The sequence below is a fragment of the Saccopteryx leptura genome, chromosome 4 (assembly GCF_036850995.1).
Source record: "Saccopteryx leptura isolate mSacLep1 chromosome 4, mSacLep1_pri_phased_curated, whole genome shotgun sequence".
NCBI classification, from domain to species: domain Eukaryota; kingdom Metazoa; phylum Chordata; class Mammalia; order Chiroptera; family Emballonuridae; genus Saccopteryx; species Saccopteryx leptura.
This window is the reverse complement of record NC_089506.1, coordinates 216560152-216584011: the sequence shown is the minus strand read 5'-3', so window position 1 is coordinate 216584011 and position 23860 is coordinate 216560152. Positions and strand designations below refer to the sequence as shown.

General features: G+C 55.9%; 2 protein-coding genes across 2 annotated transcripts; both read left to right on the top strand.

The window, feature by feature from the left end:
• The first annotated feature begins 8416 nt into the window (after positions 1–8416).
• SPNS1 (SPNS lysolipid transporter 1, lysophospholipid) lies at positions 8417–16438 on the top strand. The gene is made up of 13 exons (XM_066383170.1): positions 8417–8569; positions 8824–9114; positions 9199–9264; positions 11158–11294; positions 12384–12535; positions 12621–12687; positions 13510–13655; positions 13957–14112; positions 14421–14610; positions 14933–14998; positions 15225–15323; positions 15650–15821; positions 16096–16438. The coding sequence occupies exons 2-13, from the start codon at positions 8874–8876 to the stop codon at positions 16188–16190; spliced, it is 1587 nt and encodes a 528-aa protein (XP_066239267.1). The 5' UTR covers positions 8417–8569; positions 8824–8873; the 3' UTR covers positions 16191–16438.
• A 443-nt stretch (positions 16439–16881) lies between these two features.
• LAT (linker for activation of T cells) lies at positions 16882–23067 on the top strand. Its single transcript, XM_066383122.1, is given in 13 exon segments — positions 16882–16947; positions 17229–17331; positions 17514–17541; positions 17639–17673; positions 17939–18026; positions 18149–18213; positions 18404–18445; positions 18448–18577; positions 18649–18743; positions 21224–21286; positions 21451–21513; positions 21596–21682; positions 21865–23067. Coding segments are annotated over 11 exon segments (792 nt in total). The 5' UTR covers positions 16882–16947; the 3' UTR covers positions 21676–21682; positions 21865–23067.
• The last annotated feature ends 793 nt before the right edge of the window (positions 23068–23860 follow it).

The following is a 23860-nucleotide window of genomic DNA, read 5'->3' as shown; positions in this document are numbered from 1 at the left end:
CGGGACTTCCACACGCCGGGCTGACGCTATACCGCTGAGCTAACTGGCCAGGCCTGGAAGGCACTGGTTTCCTCTCCCCTTCCTCAACACTTAATCCGGAGAGGACACGGGAGAGAACTGCAAAAGAATGGGCATTTCTTCTGACCAGAGACATGATTTATCCTATTGATCAAAAGAGATTTGGTTACTTGTCAGGTGGTCTTTCTGAAACTCTCCTGATTCAGAACCTTTGAAACGCTTACTTGGCGCCCTATCACATACCCTGCTTGGCGCCTGCAGTCTTGCTCGCCCGCAGTGCAACCCTCAGACGGAGGTTTTGTTATCACTGACGCCCCCCTTCTCTGCATTTTCACTTTCTGCGGTTTCAGTTACAACCATGGAAAATGCCAGAAATAATTCATGTTTTAAATTGAATGCCAGTCTGAGCACCTCACTACATCTTATCACACAGGCTCTCTGTCACCTCACATCCCGAGAAGAAGGGCAAGCACAGAGCAGGAAGGTGTTTTGAGAGAGACCGGTCACATAAGTTACATTGCAGCACAGTCTCGTGCTGCTTACCGGCAGAGAACATTCTGAGAAGTGCGGTGTTTGGTGATTTTGTGGTCGTGTGGTACGGCCCACACAGCTGGGCTGTGTGTGACAACCTGTTTGTCCTGGGATATGACCCGGTACAGCCTGTCCCTAAAAAACAGTGTGAGATTAAGTCGGGCAGAAGAGAAAAGGATGCTATCAAGAGACGTGTGGTAGACCCTGGCTGGTTGGCTCAGTGGTAGAGCGTCGGCCTGGCTTGTGGAAGTCCCGGGTTCGATTCCCGGCCAGGGCACACAGGAGAAGCGCCCATCTGCTTCTCCACCCCTCCCCCTCTCCTTCCTCTCTGTCTCTCTCTTCCCCTCCCACAGCCAAGGCTCCATTGGAGCAAAGTTGGGCCAGGCGCTGAGGATGGCTCTATGGCCTCTGCCTCAGGTGTTAGAATGGCTCCGGTTGCAATGGAGCAACGCCCCAGATGGGCGGAGCATCCCCCCCTGGTGGGCATGCCGGGTGGATCCCAGTCAGGCGCATGCGGGAGTCTGTCTGACTGCCTCCTCGTTTCCAACTTCAGAAAAATACAAAAAAAAAAAAAGAGGCGTGTGGTATATGTTATAATTGTTCTATTTTATTATTTGTTGTTAATCTCTTACTATTCCTAATTTATCAGTTAAACTTTTTCATAGATATACATGTATCAATACAAGAATAAACTATGCATATGGGGTTTGTTACTACCGACAGTTGCAGGCATCTGCTGGGGGTCTTGGGACGTGTCCGCTGTGGATAGGGAGAGACTGCTGCATTCCTATTTTACAGGCGAGAAACACAAGCATAAAAAGCTTGGTTAGCCTGACCAGGCGGTGGTGCAGTGGATAGAGTGTTGGACTGGGATGCGGAAGGACCCAGGTTCGAGACCGGGAGGTCACCAGCTTGAGTGAGGGCTCATCTGGTTTGAGCAAAAAGCTTACCAGCTTGGACCCAAGGTCACTGGCTCGAGCAAGGGGTTACTTGATCTGCTGAAGGCCCCACAGTCAGGGCACATATGAGAAAGCAATCAATGAACAACTAAAGTGTCGCAATGCGCAACGAAAAACTGATGATTGATGCTTCTCAATTCTCTCTGTTCCTGTCTGTCTGTCCCTGTCTATCCCTCTCTCTAACTCTCTGTCTCCTTAAAAAAAAAAAAAAAAATTAAAAAATAAATAAATGAAAAAAAAAAAAAAAAAAGCTTGGTTAACCCAGACCGCACCCGGCCAGTGAATGCGGAGCCAGGTGTGAAAGCAGGGGCCTGACCTACGACTGGGTTCTTAATGAGGCCAGCACTCACACTTCCGTGTGCACCCGAACCGGCTGGGGAGCTGTGAGAACTGGGGCTCAGCAGGTCGGGCGGGGCCCCAGGCACAGCTTTTCTAACAAGCTCCCCACGTGTTACAACACTGCCGTCCACATTTTGAGTAGCCAGATGTTATTTATTTAGCCTTTTCTCTAAAGTTTCACACTTGGAATGCCTCCCACCTCTGTTGTTATGAGTCGGGGCGCAGAGAGAGAGCAGCAGACGAAATCATCAAGGACTAGCAAAGGACCACCGCTCGCTCAGGCAAATGGCCTAGAGTTTGCGCTGTGTCCTATTTTTATTCACAAGACTTCAAAAAGCTTGTTTACTGAGAAATTGGCATAACATCAAGCATAATTTTTACTTAAAGATACATGGAGCATACCTGCATGATAGCTTAATAACGATATAATATCAAAAGGCATTAATTGCTGTTGCTTCTATGGTTTCCACAACATTCCTCTCTTTATCTTAAGGGATAACCTTGGAAGGTACAGAAATCTTATGAGAATGTTTTACTGAGAAAAAGCCCAGCAACTGCCTTCAGTCACATAGACTTGTTTTAGTGACCCGCCTTCAAGTCACAAAACAATTCTCTTGGCAAAACATTCTTTTCTTGTTGGCTGTGTCCCCATCCAAGGCCATGCAGTGGGTTATTCCACTACACACCTCCCCACCCCTGCCCTTCCCTCCGAGTCCCCCATAAGGCTGGCCAGACTCCTGTACGTGTCCCGTCTCGGCCTAGACAGGGTCTAGCTCAGCATACTCTTACACCACTGGTCTGTGTCATTCTCCCCGCCGAGGCTCCAAGACCCTTGAAAACAGATAGACTCAGGCACTGCCTAAGGCCGTTGTGGTCAAGGATGGGCCCCGTGCACCAGGCTGGTCCTGTAAAATCAGAGTGTGAAAACAGATAGACTCAGGCACTGCCTAACGCCGTTGTGGTCAAGGATGGGCCCCGTACACCAGGGTGGTCCTGTAAAATCAGAGTGTGAAAACATAGACTCAGGCACTGCCTAACGCCGTTGTGGTCAAGGATGGGCCCCGTACACCAGGGTGGTCCTGTAAAATCAGAGTGTGAAAACATAGACTCGGGCACTGCCTAACGCCGTTGTGCTCAAGGATGGGCCCCGTACACCAGGGTGGTCCTGTAAAATCAGTGTGTGAAAACATAGACTCGGGCACTGCCTAACGCCGTTGTGCTCAAGGATGGGCCCCGTACACCAGGGTGGTCCTGTAAAATCAGAGTGTGAAAACATAGACTCGGGCACTGCCTAACACCGTTGTGGTCAAGGATGGGCCCCGTGCACCAGGCTGGTCCTGTAAAATCATAGTGTGAAAACATAGACTCAGGCACTGCCTAACGCCGTTGTGCTCAAGGATGGGCCCCGTACACCAGGCTGGTCCTGTAAAATCAGAGTGGAGCCGAACCTTTCCTATTGTCTAGTGACATGGTCAGTGCAATAAAGCCAAGGTCATTAATGCTTTCTGAAAAGTGGCCTCTCCCCAGGAAGAGCCTCAGGCAGGTCCTTCAGGGGGGATTGCGGAGGAAGACATTGTCATCTTAGGGGACGACAGCTGCAGGCCTGTTGCTGCCCAGGAAGATGGTCCAGTGGGCTCAAGTGTGCAGGTGGAGGACAGCGGCGTTGCAGATCCTGACCCCGTGCAGGCTTAGGCTGATGTGTGTGTGTGTGTGAGGTTTAACCAAAAGCTTAAAAAATAACAAAAAGCTTATAGAATAAGAATATAAAAATTTTTTTTTGTATAGTAGTACAATGTGTTAAGCTATTACAAAAAAAGTAAAAATAAATAAAAGTTACTGTAAGCTAAGGTTAATGTATTATTGAAGAAACAATTTTTGTTTGGTGTCACCTCAGTTTACAGTGTTGATAAAGTCTGCAGCAGCATTCAGTAACGGCCTAGGCCTTTGTGTTCCCTCACTCAGACCAAATTCCAGTCCTCTAGGCTCATTCATGGTAAGCGTATCAGTTTTTATCTTTTTGTTTATTTATTTATTTATTTTTACAGAGACAGAGAGAGATTCAGAGAGGGATAGACAGGGACAGACAGGAACGGGGAGAGATGAGAAGCATCAATCATTAGTTTTTCATTGCGCGTTGCGACACCTTAGTTGTTCATGGATTGCTTTCTCATATGTGCCTTGACCACGGGCCTTCAGCAGACTGAGTAACCCCTGGCTGGAACCAGCGACCTTGGGTTCAAGCTGGTGGATTTTTTGCTCAAACCAGATGAGCCCACACTCAAGCTGGTGACCTCTGAGTCTCGAACCTGGGTCCTCTGCATCCCAGTTCGACGCTCTATCCACTGCGCCACTGCCTGGTCAGGCAGTTTTGATCTTTTATACCGTATTTTTACAGTATCTTTTCTATGTTTAGATACATAAATCCTTTTTGTTATCACTGCCACCAGTATTCAGCACAGTGACCGGCTGCACAGCCTTGTAGCCCAGGAACATTCGGCTGCACCATGCAGCCTCGGTGTGTAGTAGGCTGTGCTGTTTGTGTAAATGCACTCACCCTGTGATGTTTGCACGATGAAATCATCTGACCCGTTTCTCAGAATGTATCCCCTTTGTTAAGTGATGCATGACTGTACTTTATCTTGTTTTTCTTAGATCCATGTTCAGTGTCTGGCTCAGGAGTTAAGTAACAAACGTTTGTTGGGTGAATAAATAAGCTCCTTGTCTCGAAGAATCCCACTACCACCCATGTTACTGCATAAGCTAGGAACTGAACTTTCATTCTTTTTATTTTTTAAAGTGACAGGAGGGGAGATAGACAGACTCCCACATGCGCCCTGACGGGGATCCACCTGGCAACCCCCATCTGGGGCTGATGCTCGAATCACCTGAGCTCTCCTCAGCACCCGGAGCCAACATTTGATCCAATCAAGCCACTGCTGCAAGAAGAGAGAGAGAAACAGGAGAGGGCGGGGAAGAGAAGCAGATGGTTGCTTCTCCTGTATGCCTTGACCGGGGATCAAACCCTGGATGTCCACACGCTGGACTGATGCTCTATCTACTGAGCAAACTGGCCAGGGCCCTAACCTTCACTCTTGAGACTTATTTCACTCCATTTTTATTCCATCACCAAATCAACTTCACTGCCCTAGACGGCCCTCAAAGCAGTTCACTTCTCTCCCTCCACCCCATCTTGATGCAAGCCACCACTGCCAGCCGCCGAGAGAGTGCCACAGCCACCTGACAGGGTGCTCTGCTGCCCCGCTGGCCCCTTCCGGTCCACCCACACTGCAGCCAGAGGGGTCTCAAATGCAAATCTGATTTTAAAGTAAAGGATGTCCTTCACATAGCCTGGGCCCCCTCCAGCCTGACCCCTGATTGCTCCCCGCAGACTTCTCTCTTACTGCTCTTCACATTGCCCTCTCTTCAATCCTTTTCTTTATTATCCTTCTTCCTGTGGCAGGGCCTTTGCACATGCTTTCCACTGCCTGGACTGCTCTCTTCTCTTTCCCTGGGATGTCAGTAATTGCCCATCCCCCACATCTAAGATCAAGGACCACTTCCTGAGGGGCTCTCAACCCCTCGGACCAGATCAAAGGTCCCTGTTATCAGGTCCTTATAATTCTCATATGCCAGACTACTTTTTTTGTGGCACTTGTCATAAGTGAAATTTTTTCAAATCATTGCCATATGCTTCTTCAAAATCCACACTTTCCAAAGCAAATAGAGCAAAAGTTAGCCTCCAGTTTTAACCAACAGACCTGTACAGACATTTATTTATCTGACCTCAAAGAAATTTTAATCAAGAGATCCATCAAATTTTAAAAAGCACCTGTATTCAGAGAAGAGCTGATTATTTTCCACATTTGGCAAAACCAATTAGCATCAGAATACTTGTCTTTATTTATTTACTTTTTTTAATTTATTTTTTTAGAAAGGAGAGAGAGAAGCGGGGAGGAGCAGGAAGCATCAACTCCCATATGTGCCTTGACCAGGCAAACCCAGGGTTTCGAACCGGCGACCTCAGCATTTCCAGGTCGACGCTTTATCCACTGCGCCACCACAGGTCAGGCCTTGTCTTTATAACGAGAAAGTTTTATTTTCATAGATCCAGTGGTATTGTTTGGGCTACAGGCTTTACTTGTTTTTAAATAACTTACTGGAGTTTACTTTATATGCCCAAACATTCACTGATTTTAAATTTACAGTTCAAGAGTTTTGTTTTGTTACTATATTTGTTAGAGAAAGAGAGAGAGCAGAGAAGGTGAGAAGCATCAGCTCGTAGTTGGTTATTTTAGTTGTTCATTGATTGCTTCTCATACCTGCCTTGACTGAGGGTAGGGATTGCTCAAGTCCAGCCAGTGACCCCTCACATGAGTCAGCAATCCTGTGCTCATGCTGGGGATCTTGAAGTTTCAAACCAGGACCTCAATGTTCCAGGTGGAGGCTCTATCTACTGTGCCACCACCAGTCGGACAAAGTTTTATTTTGGATTTTATTTTGGAGAGGAGAGATAAAAAGTGTATGGGGGGGTGAGGAACAGGAAGCATCAACTGGTTACCACTACTTCTCTTATGTGTTTTGCTGGGGCAAGCCCAAGGTTTCGAACTGGCGACCTTAGCATTCCAGGTCAACACTTTATCCACTGCACCACCACAGGTCAGGCTTATTGTATTATTTATTTATTTGTTTATTAATTTATTTATTGGTGACAGAGACAGACACACACACAGAGAGGGACAGACGGACAGGAAAGGAGAGAGATGAGAAGCATCAATTCTTTGTTCCAGCACCTTAGTTCATTGATGCTTTCTCATATGTGCCTTGACCAGAGGGTTTCAGCAGACTGAGTGACCCCTTGCTCAAGCCAGTGCCTTGGGCTCAAGCTGATGAACTGTGCTCAAACCAGGTCGCTCAAGCTGGCGACCTCGGGGTTTTGAACCTGGGTCCTCTGCGTCCCAGTCTGACATTCTGTCCACTGCGCTATCGCCTGGTCAGGCTTATTGTATTTTTTTAAAAAGTTTTTTTCATAGAGAGAGGAGAGAAGGAAGAGAGGGAGAGAAGCATCAACTTGTTCCACTTAGTTCCATTTAGTTGTGTACTCATTGCTTGCTTCTTGTTATGTGCTCTGGCTGGGGATTGAACCCATGGCCTCAGTGTGCTGAGACAAAGAATTATCCACTGAGCCACCTAGCCAGGGCTTATTGTGGTTTTAATTTGCATTTTCCATAATGACCAATAGTGTCATATATTTGTTGGCCGTTCGTGTATCTTTTTTGAAATATCTACTCAAATCTTTTGCCCATTTAAAAAACTGTGTTTTCTTTTATGGAGTTGTAAGAGTTCTTTTTACATCTGGAAAGGTATAAGTCCTTTGTCAGCTACATGCCTTGCAAATCTTTGTTTCCAGTCTGTGGCTTGCCTTTGCATCTCACAGGTGTGATTTTACATGTGTCTCCTCAGATAAGATTGATACGGGCACGGACTAAACCTGCTTTTGCCTGACAATGCCAAGCTCATAGATGCTCAATATTTTGCTGAGGAAATTCAGTAACTGCAATCTGAAGTTTCTCTCCATCTCTTCCCATTAAATGCGGAGGGGAGGCCTGGTTTAGTTTCTGAAACATAAAGTATCTCCGGGGACAATGCCAATGAGGGGTCTCCTTGACTCAAAATAGTTCATAGTAAGGCCCCTTGGGGGCCTCACGTTCTCCCCGTGAGACTCCAGGGTTTCAGTAGAGCTCTTGGTTGGCAGGGGGTTCCTGAAGCAGCGTTTGCATAGAACTATACTAATTTTATTTAGAGTGTGTGTTTATAAGCTGCATCTTGGAGACTGGGGCGGTGTGCATAAGGAACCACGCCAGGCTGTCCTTTGATGCCAGGCCTCTGTGGTCTTGCTTTGCAACCCCCCTGCGTCCCCGTCTTGCAGCTCCTTAGGGGCAAGTCCCTGCTTGCCCCATACAAGACCGCCAGAGGGCGCAAGAGCTTGGCTCCCAGACGGTGGTGAGGAAAACCCACTCCAGACCCGGGCTGGGGTTCTGGAGACGTTCCCTTCAGCGTCTACTGCGAAAGCTAAGTTTACAGGCAGCTGTTAGGGGGATCAGAGCGACAGAAGGGGGCTGAGCAAGAGGCCAGAGCTAGAGGTGGCTGCTCAACATTCATTCACTCATTTATTTATTCATTCAACACTCAGTGAGCATGTATGAAGCCCAAATCAGACCCTGAAGAAGAGAGAATAATCACTTAAGAGAGCGAGAACTGCTCATTGGCATTTCTAGAAATATTTACTATTCCCAGAACCTCTTAACATTCCATTATCTCGTTTGGGAAGAAGTCAGCCAAGTGGGTGTTGCAGATAAGGAAGCCGAGATTCAGAGGGTTGGGCAACTTCACCAACCCCGCCCACACTGCCTTTAGCGTGGCTGTCTGGGCGGTGACTCCGCGGCGGGCAGCGGGGCTCCAGGAGTCTGCGAACGCTCCGTGGTTACCCCGGCGACGGCGAGGCAGTCACGTGGCGCAGGAGCCTGCGGGGAAGCCGAAGGAGCATGCGCGGCCCTGGGCCGCGGCTTCGCAGTGGGGCGGCCGTCATGTGTCAAAAGCTTGCATGCGGTGGCGTCCAACACCCGAGCTCCATCGTCACATGACCGACTGTCAGACATCATGGCGGCGGCCGCGGCGCAGCGTCGGGGCTGAACTCCAGCGAGTGTAGCGGGCTCCTACCCGGGGTGAGGGGTGGCCTCCACCTGGGGGGTGGGGACGGTCGCGTCCTCCTGCGCGCTCTCCTGTCCCCGACATCACCCGAGTTCCGCTCGTCCCCTCCGCGCGGTGTCTGCCGGGACGGGGGGCGAGACCGGGGACGGGCCCGGGTTCCATCCCAGCCGTGCTCTGTGCTTCGGGGCGAGCTCCCACCCGTCTGGGCGCGCAGCTCCCTCGCCTGGGTTCCCTCCACCCTCCTTTCTCCAGCCTCCTCCTCTCGCAGGTAGGATCGTCGGTGGGACCGGAGCGCAGGCGCGCGCGGTCCCCGAGACCATGACCGGGTCCGAAAACGAGCCCTTCCTCAGCCAGGCGGATGACACGGACGACGGGCCGGTGCCCGGCACCCCGGGATTACCGGGGTCCACGGGGAGCCCGAAGCCCCAGGTTCCGGAGGTCCCGGACCAGGAGGAGCTGCAGCGCATCACGGGCTTGTCTGCGGGCCGTTCGGCTCTCATAGTGGCCGTGCTGTGCTACATTAACCTCCTCAACTACATGGACCGCTTCACCGTGGCTGGTACTGACTTGAGTTAGACGTGGGGGAGGAGGCGGGGTCCCAAAGGTGCGGCCTTGCGGAGCCCATCCTGAGTCTTCTTCCCAGGCGTCCTTCCGGACATTGAGCAGTTCTTCGATATCGGGGACAGTAGCTCCGGCCTCATCCAGACCGGTGAGTAGCGGCCCCTCCCGGGTAAGGAGCAGCTAGCTATTTCTCCTTTTCTTACCCCAGTAGGGGCCACATGCTGGCGTGCCTGGGCCCTCACTGATGGAGGAATAGTGGCCAGAGCTAGGGGAAAGGGTGGCCCTGATTCTGCTCTGAAGTTGTTCTGGTCAATTAGCATACCTGGTTTAAAGAGGGAGTCAGTTTAGTGTAATGTTTAAGACAGACCTAGGTTTAAATCTCAGCATTCTACTCACAGTGTGATGGTAGGCAAGGCCCTCGACCTCTCTAAGCCTCACTTTCCTTGTGAGTGAGATGGAACTAGTAATAACCCAGATCCGCTCCGGGGGTTGATGTGAGGATGAAATGAGACAATGCTTGTGAAGTGTGGAATACAGTGCAGTGCTGAGAACATGGTAGGCACCCAAGAAACACTGGCAGGAGGGGGTTTCTGGAATGGGGAGAGGTGAGTGAAACTTGTTTAGAACTTTGGGATTTGTGAGAGAGGGAAAGACAGGGCCAAATCCTCTTTTTCTTTTTCTTTTCTTTCTTTCTTTCTTTCTTTCTTTCTTTCTTTCTTTCTTTCTTTCTTTCTTTCTTCTTTTTAAGATTTTATTTATTCATTTTAGAGAGGAGAGAAAGAGTGGGGAGGAAGGGGGAGCAGGAAACATCATCTTTTAGTAGCTGCTTCTGGTTCTTGTATGTGCCTTGATGGGCAAGCCTGGGGATTTGAACCAGCAACCTCAGCAGTCTAGGTCAACGCCCTATCCATTGCGCCACCACAGGTCAGGCCTTCATTTCTTGAGTGTTTTTTTAACATCTACTATGTGCCCGGCCCTGGAGAAAGTGGTGATAACATCCACAGAACTTGTCCAAGACCTTTTATGTCCATTGTCTTTAAATCCTTCCATCAGCCAAGGAATGGGTGTTAGTCTTAGGGAGGAAGTAGTTAGTATTATATAAAGAAACTGAGGCTTGGAGAAGAGCTAAGGCTTGCCTGCAGTTGCACAACAAGTTAGAGGCAGAAGAGGAATTTGAGTCGAGGTCTTGCAGTGCTCTTTGCTCCAGTCCAGGCCAACAGGGAACTGCAGATACTGAAGGCAAAGACAGGAGACACGAGAATGGAATCATAGGTCATGGTTTGCAAAACTCTAAACTCTAAAGCGTGGTTGAGTTAGAGAAGAAGCAAGTCTTTCTCAGCAGCCCCGTTCACCTTTTCATCCAACACATGTTTATTGAGCACCTGTTGTGTGCTAGGCCGTGTATTAAATAATGAAAATACAGTCATGGCTCATATAGGCAAGGTCACTGTGTTAATGGAGCTGATGCTGATGTTCTATTGTGCCTGAGTGGGCAACAGCCCATAGACACCTGAACTGCTAATGTGATAGTTTTCCATAGGGATCAGTGTTAGGTAAACGTGGTAGAGACTGGATGTGTGGTGGTTGGAGAAGTGTCTCAGCTGGAACCTGCACTTGCTAAGCTCTGTGACACTCAGAGGAGAGGACAGAGTGTTCCAGACAGAGAGGACAGCTGCTGCCCAAAGCCCCAAGATGGCGCTGGGCTTGGCTGTTGAGCCGCTGGGGTGCAGAGAGAGGAAGGGGCGAGCTTGGGTGGGAGAGGCAGGGAGGGGTCCAGTCAGATGGCGCAGGGCGGAACGTGGTATGGAGGCTGGATTTCGTACTTGGCTGGGTGGGAGGAAAGGCCGAGTGTGCAGGGCTGAGCCATCCATTCTACAGCGGAGGGTTTCAGAGACGCTGACCTGGGCTTGGACTGCCCCTGGCAGGAAGCTCCGATAGTTTCAGGGTGGGGGTTATTCTGGCCCCCGTTTGCCCTCCTGGAGCTGGGAGGGGGGGTGGGCAGGGGGCCGGGGCTGGGCTGTGACTCTCTGCTTCCCCTCAGTGTTCATCTCCAGTTACATGGTGTTGGCGCCTGTGTTTGGCTACCTGGGTGACAGGTATAATCGGAAGTATCTCATGTGCGGAGGCATTGCCTTCTGGTCCCTGGTGACACTGGGGTCGTCCTTCATCCCCAGAGAGGTGAGGCCCCCCGATGGCTCCTGCTTCTGGCCCCTCCACTCCCTCATCGATCTTGGCTTCTGCTCTTTGGAGTCATTGCAGACTGAGCCTGGAGGACTTTGCTGTCTCGCTCCTGTTTGCCTGACTTAATCGGCCCACCCTGTCCTTTCCCCTCTCCTTTCGGAACCTTCTGTCTGTCCCCCCTGCTCCTCCTGGCCGCCGACTCCTCCCACTGACTGAACCCCCACCCACTCCCATCTCTTTCTCTTCCGTGGAACAGACCTTGCCCAGGCTGCCCTGTCCCCCCTTCCCCTGTCTGGCCAGACTTCCCGAAAGGCCCCTGGCCGAGCTCCAGTCTGGGTGCAGGAGCAGCCGGGCAGAGGCTGTCCCTTTGCTGGCACGCCCCTCCCACTGCCCCTTGAGCGCTGCCCGCCGAGCTGCCCCCACCACTCCATTGCCAAAGTCAACAGTGACCTCGCCGTTGCTAAACGTAGCTCCTACTTCCTAGTCCTCTTCTCGCCGGGCTCCTGGGGGCCTCTGGCTCCACTGACCCACTTCTCCCTTCTGGAAACTCTTCTAACGTCGGTGACGCCATCCTTCTGGTTTTCCTGCTGCCGCCCTGCCTGTTGCTTCTCTGCTCCTTTAAAAGCTCCTCTGTTCTCCTCTCTGCCCCCGAGCTCTGTCCTCAGCCCCAGGCACACTCCTTGGGGGACGTACTCTGTCCTGGCTTTGGGGGGCTTTGGTAGACAAATGACCTAAGGTCATTATTCACTATTGGGTGGGGTGGGCAGGATAGAAATGATTCATTTTGCACTTACCAGGCACAAGGTAATGAATAGACCTTATATCATCCAATCCTTACGATAGTTATATGAACAAGTTGATATTATCCCCTTTATCGAGATTAGGAAACCGAGGCTCAGAGAGGTTAAGCTGCATTATCCAAGTCACAGCTAGTAAGCGGGGGACCGGGACTCCAGCGTAGGTGTGTCTGATTGTAAAGCCGGCCTCTCCCGCCATCCCTGCCTCCTCTCTGGAACTGGCCGGTGAGATAGGCCGGAGGCTGGCTCCAGGCTGGGTGGCCATCTCCCCACCCCGTCTCGTTCCCAGCGCTTCTGGCTGCTCCTCCTGACTCGGGGCCTGGTGGGGGTCGGGGAGGCCAGCTACTCCACCATCGCGCCCACCCTCATTGCGGACCTCTTCGTGGCAGACCAGCGGAGTCGCATGCTCAGTGTCTTCTACTTTGCCATCCCGGTGGGCAGGTGAGTGGGCCTTGGGCCTGCCTGCTGCGGAGGCTGAGGGGCCTGGCCCTGGGCACGACTGACCAGCGGTCCTTCTTTGCCCCAGTGGTCTGGGTTATATCGCAGGGTCCAAAGTGAAGGACGTGGCTGGGGACTGGCACTGGGCTCTGAGGGTGAGTCTGCTCACGGCCTGGGGGAGGGTCAGCAACATTGTCCCCGATTCCCCCTTGTGTCACTTCAGACACCCTGTCTGAAGGCAGTGCTCGCTCTGCCAAGCCCGGGGGAAGCCTGGCTGCCCTCACCATAAAGCCATGTGCTAGACAGAACTCTTGGTTGCAAGTGACAGAAGCCCATTGTAAAAGTGTAAGCCCTCAGATGGGACTGGATTGGCTCTCCTACTGGAAAGCCCCAGGTGAGCTTCAGGTAGAGCTGGATCCAGGACTCCCACTCACAGGAATTTGATCATCCTTTTCTTAGCCCTGCTTACCTCTGTGCTGCCTTTGTTCTCTCCAGCAAGTGAAGACGCCACACGTTTATCTTCCCATTTAGAAACTTGGGCACCCTGGATCCTTGAGCAATAGTCCCGGATAGTATCTGATTAGCTGAACACGGATCACGTGCCGGCCACTGACTCACTCACCGAGGCCGGGGAAGTTAACACTCTTGCCGGCCAAGCCTGGGTTACAAGCCCTGCCCTCTTTGAACCACATGGATTGAGAAAAGTGGGGAGAGTGGTTTCCCAAAAGAAAATTAAGGTGCTGTTACCAAAGAGGGAGCCGTTAGGCTTGCAGAACTGGGGTGGCCCCCAGAGGCGTTCGCCCCACCCCCGGCCCCAGTGGCAGGTTTGGCGACCTTGAGCAGGCAGGCGCTCCTGGGTGTCCGGGTGTCCGAGGTCTTGGGGCCTGAGTGGCCTTCACCGCCCTTCCCTTTCCCCCAGCCCTCGGGGTTAAGTGTGTCTCTGCATGTGCCCATCCTGAAGCCCCCTCTTTCCCCAGGTGACACCAGGTCTAGGCGTGGTGGCTGTCCTGCTGCTGTTCCTGGTAGTGCGAGAGCCGCCCAGGGGGGCTGTGGAGCGCCGCTCGGACTCGCCACCCCTGCACCCCACCTCGTGGTGGGCGGATCTGAGGGCTCTGGCAAGAAAGTGAGTTTAATTCCATCCTAACCTGTCATCTTAGATCCCCAGCAAGGCTCTGACAACTGGGTTGACATTTACTGGGGTCTTTGTTTTCTCTCCTGTCACCTGGCCAAACGTCAAAAGCTAGTAATTCCGTCATTACCGCCCCCGGTGGCAGCTGCTTGCATGACAGGCCCAGATCCTGAGAGCCAGGACAGCGACCACACCCAGGGCCCTGCCCCTAGGAAAATAGCCAGGAGAGGAGGGCAGAGCCCCTACCCGACACCTCAGTGGAGTCTGACTTCCTCCCTCCCGACTGTCTTTGTAGCCCTAGTTTTGTCCTGTCTTCCCTGGGCTTCACTGCTGTGGCCTTTGTCACGGGCTCCCTGGCGCTTTGGGCTCCTGCGTTCTTGCTGCGCTCCCGTGTGGTCTTGGGGGAGACGCCCCCCTGTCTTCCTGGAGACTCTTGCTCTTCTTCTGACAGGTCCGCGGTGGGGGCTGGGGTGGGTGGCCTGCAGGGGGCAGGGGGCCCGCTGGGAAGGGGATGCCTCAGACCCAGACCGAGGGAGTTGGAACCCCAGCCCCCAGCTCTTCTCCTCTCCCAGAGTGTCGGGGTCCCGGTCCGGGAAGTAGGGCGATGGGGACTCTCTGCCCGTGGGGTGTGGTGCCCGCGTACACCTGGGTCGTGAAGGTGGCTGGGACAAACCATCTTCTTCTCCAGGCCAGAGGGGTGAGGCTAGGGGACTTTGCAGGCAGACGGACGTGTCCACATGCCCGTCCCCCTGCCCCCAGCCTCATTTTTGGGCTCATCACCTGCCTGACCGGGGTCCTGGGTGTGGGCCTGGGTGTGGAGATCAGCCGCCGCCTCCGCCGCGCCAATCCCCGGGCGGACCCGCTGGTCTGTGCCGCTGGCCTCCTGGGCTCGGCTCCCTTCCTCTTCCTGGCCGTGGCTTGTGCCCGTGGCAGCATCGTGGCCACTTACGTGAGTAGCCAGGGGGTACCAAGGGGGCCGTTTCGGGTCCAGGGTGGAGGATGTGCACTGGGCGGGACGGGGTCAGCCCGCAGTGGTTCCGAGCTGACTACAGAGTGGGATGCCTGGGTGTGAGTTTCAGGTCTTGCCCTTCCCAACTGTGTGGCATTAGCCAAGTGACTCACCTCTCTGTGCTGTTCCTCCATCTGTAAAAAGGGAATAACAGTTCCTGTCCCACAGGGGTGTTGTGAGGACTGAGTTAATAGGTGGGCCTCGTTGTGTTTGCTCTCGTGTTGAGAGTAACCCTGCTCCCCACCACCCTCTGCTCCCCCAGACTTTCATCTTTATTGGAGAGACACTGCTGTCCATGAACTGGGCCATTGTGGCCGATATTCTGCTGGTGAGTCGGCGGGCCATTCCAGGCGTGGCCGGAGCTGACAGGAGCAGGGAGTGGGTGTGGGAGGGCGCCCTCACCTTGACTTGTGGCCTCTACCCCTTCCTCAGAACTCAGCCCCAGAAGGGCCTTGAGCCCTTCACCCAGTCACATCTCTGGGCCGGGGTTCACTCTGCCCTCAGCCGAGCGAGCCTTGGCCCCTCTGTGCCCTTCGTCTCTGTTCTCCTCCCAGTATGTGGTGATCCCTACTAGACGCTCCACCGCCGAGGCCTTCCAGATCGTGCTGTCCCACCTGCTGGGCGACGCTGGGAGCCCCTACCTCATTGGCCTGGTGAGCACGGCCCTGTTGCTGGGCCTGGGGGTGGGGTCAGCACCCTGCGTTCCTCGCTCTGGCCGGTGGTCCGTGGCCCAAGCCTGGGCTGAGGCCCCAGCTAGGCCTCAGTGTGGTCGGTGCCAGGCACCCCTCCCCCGGGATCCTCAGCTAGACAGGAAGAACTTGGTCTTTGCGAGTTTCTACGGAGGCCACGGACCTCTCCCTGGAGGTCGACACCCTCCCTTCCTGGCTCCAGCCTCTGTTCTGCTGGAGTTCGGTGCCCCCTGTCCTCAGTGCCCTCTCCAAGTCTCTCTTCTGGCTTTCCTCTCCCCGTGTCCCCATAGATCTCCGACCGCCTCCGCCGGAACTGGCCTCCCTCCTTCTTGTCCGAGTTCCGGGCCCTGCAGTTCTCGCTCATGCTCTGCGCCTTTGTCGGGGCCCTGGGCGGCGCGGCCTTCCTGGGTACCGCCATCTTCATTGAGGGTGACCGCCAGCAGGCCCAGCTGCACGCACAGGGTCAGTGGGGCCTGTCCTCTGTCCACGCACGGCTCCTTGGCCACCTTCATGACACTGCCTGCTTGTTCATTCATCCGTGTCCCGTCCTGTGTACCTGGCGTCTCTGTCCACAGCTCTCCCTTCACCTAGCTTCGGGTCTGCCAGGCCGACAAGCTCGCGTCCCGCTGTGGCCACAGCTCTGAGGCCCCATTCGTTTCCCACCGCCTGTTTGTCCCCTCCCAGGCTTTGTGTCTGTCTGCCCATCTAAGCCTGGCTCTGACCCCTCCCCCGCCAGGTCTACTGCACGAGCCGGGGCCCGAAGATGACCGGATCGTGGTGCCCCAGCGAGGCCGCTCTACCCGGGTGCCTGTGTCCAGCGTGCTCATCTGAAGGCCGTCACTCACCCACCTGCGTACTGACCACAGCTGGTCTCAGGCCCACCACAGCGGGCTCCTGGGTCCAAACCCGGGGCCTGGCCCGGCTTCTCGGGGGGGCCTTGGGCCATGTCCCAGCTCCCACACACTACACGGGCAGCCAAGGGCGGGCGGCGGGGGTCTGGGATGGCAGCCCCCTCCACTGGGGGAGCCCCAGGGGCTCGGTGCTATTTGTACTGAATAAAATTTGTAGCCAGACTCCAACTGCCTGCTTGAGTCTCTCCGGGTGACCCCTGGACTGTAGGGCATGCCCCTCCCCAGTGCCCGGACTCCCGGGGGCTGCCAGGTCCCCTGTGAGGCTTCTGGGCCGGGGAACAGGGTGGCGTGAGCTGGCTGTGTGTGACTGTGAGTCACGCCCCCATTTCTCCTCGGGCCCGCCCCGTGGAAGGCTGACTGGGACGAGGTGGGGGTGGCCCCGTGCCCCTCTGAATGCCCCCTCAAGCCCTGGCTGTGGCCACCATCTGCCTTGTTTCCCCTCTGGGACGAATTGCCCCTTGCCTTGGAGACTGGCAGACCCTTCCTGAGGGCCTGGGGGCGGCTCCTGAGGCCTCCTCCTGTCCCCACTGGCTGGGTGGGGGTGGGAGGGGTGGGTGCAGCCGGCTGAGGGGCCTGATGATTTCCTGCCCTCACCCAGCGCTCACCACAGCTTCCTGCCGCAGGCGGGCGGCGGGTGGGCCAGCGCTGGGGAGAGCAGGCTCCCAGCCGAGGAGCAGGTAGGCCTGCGTGCGGGGCCACGCCGGGGCGGCTGGTACCCCGAAATCCAGCCCAGGCCCTGGCCTGACCACCCTCGGGTCCAGGGTCTCCCACAGCCGGCACCGACCCCCACTCGGCCCAGCAAGGGGAAGGGGTCCGGGGAGTCGTCGGGGGGACACGGCCGCCCCCCGCCAGGCCCCTGCGCTGCTGCTGGCCGGCCAGCGCTCTGCCGCAGCTCTGTCCTGGAGGGGCGGGCAGTGTATGGCGGGCGGCCAGGCCTGGCCCACGCTCTGTCCTGCAGATGGAGGTGGCCCTCCTGCTGCCCTGGCTGCTGGGCCTGCTGCTGCTGCCTCTCCTGGCCGTGCTGCTGATGGCGCTCTGTGTGCGCTGCCGGGAGCTGTCGGGTGAGTGGGAGCCGGTGGGCAATCGGAGGCTCGGACACGCGGGCAGACGGGGGTCCGCAGCCCACTGCTCAGTCCCTCCCTCCATCTGACTGTCCCCGACTGTCCCGCCTGTGGAGGTGCTGAGAGCCCGACCCCGTTACCTCTGCTCTTGGCACTCCCCTTTCCTGCCTTCTCCTCCACAGATTCCTATGAGGGCCCCACCGCCGACAGGTGAGTCTGCCCCCGGGGCCCGGGGGGCTCCCGAGACCCTGCGTGGGGCTGGGCCCGCGACCCCCTGTCCCTCACCAAGCTGTGTCTCTCCTGCCAGTTTGACCCCAAGCCGCATGATGTTCAAACCGCCTCGTGAGTACAAGGAGGGTCCCCTCCCTCCGGGGAGGGAAGGGAGCTCCCTGGCGTGTGAGCGAGCGAGCGTGTGCCTGTGTTCAGGTCCCCTGTGGCTGACCCCACGGCCTTGACCTGGGCTGGGACCGGGTAGGATATCGGCGCCCTCAGGCCTGTCCAGGGCCCAGGGCTTCCAGGGGGTTAGTTTGCCCTTCAAGGCCTTGACCAGGGTTAGGGGCATGGTGTCGTCTGGAGCCGTTCCTTCAACTCGGTCCTGTGTCCTCAGCCCCGCTCGCCCCCTGGCCACCAGCTACTTCCTACCCACCTGTTACCTCCTATCCACCCTCGAGCCAGCCAGACCAGCTCGCCATCCCGTAAGGAACCCCTTCCCCTCCGAGTGCCCCTCACCTCCTCGGACGGGGGGCTGCCCTTCCCGCCGCAGCCCCTCCTGCCCCAGGGCCCCGTCCGAGGCATGACTCCGCCTTTCGGTTCTCAGGAGGTCCCCCCAGCCCCCACGGGGCTCCCACCGAATGCCGTCTTCGAGGCAGGACTCGGACGGTGGTAAGCTGGAGCAGGGCCTGGGCGGCTGGAGCAGGGCCCGGGGGGCTGGAGCAGGGCCCGGGGAGCTGGAGCAGGGCCCGGGGAGCTGGAGCAGGGCCCAGGGAGCTGGAGCAGGGCCCAGGGGGCTGGGCTGGCAGTGGGCAGGCCCCCGCTCTCCTGACTCAGTCTCCCTCTCGCTCTGTCTCTCCAGCCAACAGTGTGGCAAGCTATGAGAATGAGGGTGCGTCTGAGATCCCGATACCCTGAACTGGGGGGGGGGGCCTGACCTGGGCTTCGCTGACCCCTGTGTCGTTACCCCAGAGCCAGCCTGTGAGGACGAGGATGAGGACGAGGATGAGGAGGACTATCACAATGAGGGCTACCTGTAAGTGGCCCGGTGGGAGGCGGGGGCCAAGGCTGAGGTGTGTGCTCACCCCTCCCTGGACTTTTCCTCAGGGAGGTGCTTCCTGACACGGCCCCGGTCACCTGCACTGCTGTCCCAGCAGCTCCGGTGCCCAGCAACCCCGGCCTCCGAGACAGCGCCTTCTCCAGTGAGTCACCGTCCTGACCGCTCCCGCTTCTCTGTGCCCCGGCCCCTCTGCCCTCCTCTCTCCCGCTTCTCTGTGCCCGGCCTCTGCTCTCCTCTCCCCCGCTTCTCTGTGCCCCGGCCCCTCCGCTCCTCTCTCCCGCTTCTCTGTGCCCCGGCCCCTCTGCCCTCCTCTCTCCCGCTTCTCTGTGCCCGGCCTCTGCTCTCCTCTCTCCCGCTTCTCTGTGCCCCGGCCCCTCTGCCCTCCTCTCTCCCGCTTCTCTGTGCCCCGGCCTCTCCGCTCTCCTCTCTCCCGCTTCTCTGTGCCCCGGCCCCTCCGCTCTCCTCTCTCCCGCTTCTCTGTGCCCCGGCCCCTCTGCCCTCCTCTCTCCCGCTTCTCTGTGCCCCGGCCTCTCCGCTCTCCTCTCTCCCGCTTCTCTGTGCCCCGGCCTCTCCGCTCTCCTCTCTCCCGCTTCTCTGTGCCCCGGCCCCTCTGCCCTCCTCTCTCCCGCTTCTCTGTGCCCCGACCTCTGCCCTCCTCTCTCCCGCTTCTCTGTGCCCCGGCCCCTCTGCCCTCCTCTCTCCCGCTTCTCTGTGCCCCGACCTCTGCTCTCCTCTCTCCCGCTTCTCTGTGCCCCGGCCCCTCTGCCCTCCTCTCTCCCGCTTCTCTGTGCCCCGACCTCTGCTCTCCTCTCCCCCGCTTCTCTGTGCCCCGGCCCCTCTGCTCTCCTCTCTCCCGCTTCTCTGTGCCCCGGCCCCTCTGCCCTCCTCTCTCCCGCTTCTCTGTGCCCCGGCCCCTCTGCCCTCCTCTCTCCCGCTTCTCTGTGCCCCGGCCCCTCTGCTCTTCTCTCTCCCGTGGTTCCTTTGATACTCGCACCGCTTTGTCTTCTGTCTTCTCTATCTAGAACGCCTGACCTTCAGCAGTGGACTTTCTGCTCCGACCTTCTGATTTTCTTACTTTTCTTATCTCTTTGTCTTCTTTTTATTGTCCACAAGATTTCCTTGACTTTATTCTTCTTTGGCTCTATTCCTTGATGCTATTTTTTTTTTTTAAGTGAGAGGAGGGGAGAGAGTGAGACAGACTCCCACATGCACCCCAACTGGGATCCACCCGGCAACCCCATCTTGGCCGATGCTCGAACCAATTGAGCCACTGGTTGCAGGAGGGGAAGAGGGAGAAAAGGAGGAGAGGGAAGGGGAGAGAAGCAGATGGGCACTTCTCCTATGTCCCTTGACCGGGAATCGAACCCAGGATGTCCCTACGCTGGGCCGACGCTCTATCCGCTGATCCAACCGGCCAGGGCCTTGACTCTATTCTTTTATTTTGTCTTTTCTATCTGAAAGCTCTTTCTTGATCCCTGAGTGTTCCTTTTTCATAGCTTCCTGTTCTTGTTTCATGGAGACAATGTCATCTTACAAATCTCTTAAGGATATTGATTATAGGGTGTCTTTTTTTGTCTTTGTTTTTTTTTTTGGAATTTTTCTTCTGCTTCCTGCATTGTCTCAGTTTCATCTGAGCTGCTTTTCTCCCTTTGTTTTGGTCACATCCTGCCTGTTAGGCACTCTCCTCAGTGTCGGTTGTCTTGAGTGTTCTGTTATTCTCCTGTCTATAGAGACATGCCCAGGTCAGCACTTCTGCACCCTGGCTTCATATACCATCCAGAATCCAAACTTGTCACCTCTCTCCTGAGCTCAGCTTCATCTGTCCAAGTGCTTCTTTTCATTCATTCCCTTATTCATTTATAATATTTACTGGATGCCGCTGATAGAACAACTAGTGCGGTCGAGTCATGATAAGAGAGCTAACATCATTGAGAACCGAGTGTGTGCCCTATTAAGAGTTTTACATGTATTAGTTTATTGAACCTCACAATTTCCAGGTGCTATTGAGCCTGTGCCTTTCCCTTCCTATACCTCAGTTGTCCCAGCTGTACAAGGGCAGGGTTTATTTACTTAACAGACGCTTAGTAGCACTTACTGCTTAATAGTTACACTTAATAGTCACTTCTTTAGTCCTCACAGTACCCCTATGACTGGTACTTACTCATCCTCTTTTACAGATGAGAAAACTGAGGCCCAGAGAGGTTGGGTAGCTTGTCTGAGGTCACACAGTTAGTGCTGGAGCTGGATTTGAACCTGGGCAGTCTGGCTCCAAAGCCTGTCTTCTCCACATCCTCATGGAGAAACAAGTCAACACATAAAAGAACAAGATGCTATCAATGACAGTAGATGCTAGGAAGGGACCAAGACAAGAGTGGGCATCAGGGCAAGTGCATTCTCTCCGGTCAGCCCTGGGCACATTGCCCTGTGCCCTCCTTCAGGCCACTGGCCTCGCGGGTCTGGGCCACCTGCTCTGCACCCCTCTGGGGCAGCTGTGGGCGTCTGTGTGCAGCAGGCTTGGGCTGGTTTTGTTGAGAGTCGTTGGTGGCTGTGGTTGGGAGCTTCTGGGAATCTACGCCCCGAGGGCTCCGGGTGACAGTGCCGGGGGCCGGTGGTTTTCTGCAGTGGAGTCCGGGGAAGATTACGTGAACGTTCCTGAGAGTGAGGAGAGCGCGGACGCCTCTCTGGGTGAGTGGCTGCTGCCCTCTTAGGGTCCCCTTCCCTCCGCCCCTCACCCTGCCACCCACCCCGCTCTCAGTGTGACTGTGCCTGTATCCCTGCTGCGGCCCTCACTCTCAATGGGCCTGGCCCCTTTCAGTGTGGCTGTCCCCCCTTCTGACCTGTCCCCACAGATGGGAGCCGGGAGTATGTGAACGTGTCCGAGGAGCTGCAGCCAACGGCTCAGGCTGACCCTGGTGTGTGCTGGCCGGGGGTGGGGCAGCCCCCTGGATGGGGGGGACAGTGTGTGAGCTGAACACCAACCTTCCTCCCCCACAGCCACCGTGAGTTCCCAGAAGGCAGAGGAGGAGGAGGACGAGGGTGCCCCCGACTATGAGAACCTCCAGCAGTTGCCATGAGGGCACGGTGAGAGCTGCCCAGCCCCGCCCTGGGCCTGCTGGCTCCTGACCCTCCCTCGGAGGCCCCGCCCCCCCCCCTCAGACCTTCCCTGACGCTGGGACCCCTCTTTACAGCCCACCTCCTGACGCCACGCCCCCTCCCTCTCCTGACGCCACGCCCCCTCCCTCTCCCTGCACTCTGTGTTTCAGCGTGAGGCCTGCCGTCCGGGAACCTGCCTCGCCTGGGAGGGCTGAGCTGGCCGCCGGCAGTGGCTCCGGGTAGGGGGGAGCCACCTGGCACCCCACCCTGGCTCTAGCCTGAAAATAGCCTGAGAATTTCCCCCCTAACTTATTGTCACTTTGGAATCCAGTCTGGGTGTCCCCAACACTCTGAACCTCCTGACACAGCCTGAGAATGAGCTGCCAGACCCCAGCCCCGCTCTGTAGTAGAATAAAGGCTGGTGCGGTCTGTAGTGCTTTTGGCTTTGCGGGCCAGTGGGCTGGGGTCCGGGTGAGGGGCGCTGTGCAGAGGGCCCGCGTGTGTCTGTGTCCTCATGCCTGCGAGTCTCCATCCTCCACGGGGCCTCTGCGCTCCGGCGGGTCCCGGCCAGGCACCACACGGTGACAGAGTGGTGACTAGGACACGTCCCATACCGAGTGAGGCAAGTCTGACCCGGGCTGCGCGTCTGGGGTCCCCTGGAGAGAGTCCACAGAGACGTTGGCCCTGCTGGGGGGGGGGGGGGGGCGTGGGGACGCACTGGTGGCGTGTCTAGAGCAAAACCGTTCCCTGCTGGCTCCAAGCTTTCCCATCTTTAAAAAAAGGGAGAGGGCTTGATGACTTTGAAGGGCTTTCTTGGTTTTTACCTTTTGCGGTTCTAAATGAAACAACTTAAAAATCGCCGTAAGCCACTGCACAGGTTCACGTGCAGCAGGGCGCGTTTCAGACTCGGGTGCGCGGACGGCTCACCTGGAGGTTTTGGCAAAATGCTGATTCTGACCCAGTAGGTCTGGGATGGGGCCTGAGGCTCTGCATTCCCCAGGAGCGCCCAACTGGCTCTGATGCTGCTGCCCCGAGAAGTACACCCGGAGTAGCAGGGTCTGGTGGATGCCCTGCACTTGGCTTCCGTGTGGGCATGTGACCTAACCCGGCCAATGAGGACCGGCTTGGGACCTCGGCAGGAAGTGCCGGGAGCGAGAAGCTCTTCCTGGTCATGGCAGGTGTTCAGCTGGAGGGATGTGGTCCTGGAGCCCTCACTTGGAGAGCCTGCCCGAGAATGAAACCAACATGGAGAAGAATGACCAGAAGCTTCCTGGTCAGAGTCCCTGGATCCTCTGTGTTCCGACTGTCACAGCTGAAGTGAGACATCCCCTCAGACTTCCCAGTTACACGGGCCAATAAATTAGTTTTCTCCACTGGCTTGACTGGGGTTTCTTTTTTAAAAAAGATTTAGGCCCTGTCTGGCTGGCTCAGTGGATAGAGTGTTGGCCTGGCGTATAGACACCCTGGGTTTAATTCCCGGTCCGGGCACACAGGAGAAGTGACCATGTGCTTCTCTCCCTCCCCTCCCCCTTCTCTCCCTCCCCTCCCCCCTCTCTCCCTCTTCCCGTCCCACAGCCAGTGGCTCGATTGGTTTGAGTGTTGGCCCTGGGCGCTGAGGATAGCTCAGTTGATTTGAGCATTGGCCTCAGACGGGGGTGGGGGGGGTGGGGGGGTGGGGGGGGTGGTTCTGAGTGGATTTCAGTCAGGGCGCATGTGGGAGTCTGTCTCACTATCTCCCCTCCTCTCACTTAAAAACAGTTTTTTTAAATTTTATTGATTTGATAGAGAGAGAGGAGAAAGCTGAGGCGCATCAACTCATAGCTACTTCACTTTAGTTATTCACTGACTGCTTCTCATACGGGCCTTGACGGGGGGGGGGGGGGACAAGGAGGTTCAAGCCTAGTCATGACCCCTTGCTCAAGCCAGCGACCTTGGGCTCAAGCCAGCGGAGAGCTTGGGGTCATGTTGATGATCCTCTGCTCAAGCTGGTGACCCTGTGCTCAAGCTGGCAAGCCTGCACTCAAGCTGGAGACCTCAGGGTTTTGAACAGGGGACCTCAGCGTTTCGGGTCAACACTCTTTTTTTTTTTTTTTTTTTGCATTTTTTCTGAAGCTGGAAACAGGGAGAGACAGACAGACTCCCGCATGCGCCCGACCGGGATCCACC

Bases quoted from the DNA above. Each gene is read 5' to 3' on its own strand.
- SPNS1 (XM_066383170.1), top strand. From the start codon at position 8,874: ATGACCGGGTCCGAAAACGAGCCCTTCCTCAGCCAGGCGGATGACACG. The intron at 9,265-11,157 runs GTGAGTAGCGGC...GCTTCCCCTCAG, and splicing joins CTCCGGCCTCATCCAGACCG to TGTTCATCTCCAGTTACATG. The intron at 12,688-13,509 runs GTGAGTCTGCTC...CTCTTTCCCCAG, and splicing joins ACTGGCACTGGGCTCTGAGG to GTGACACCAGGTCTAGGCGT.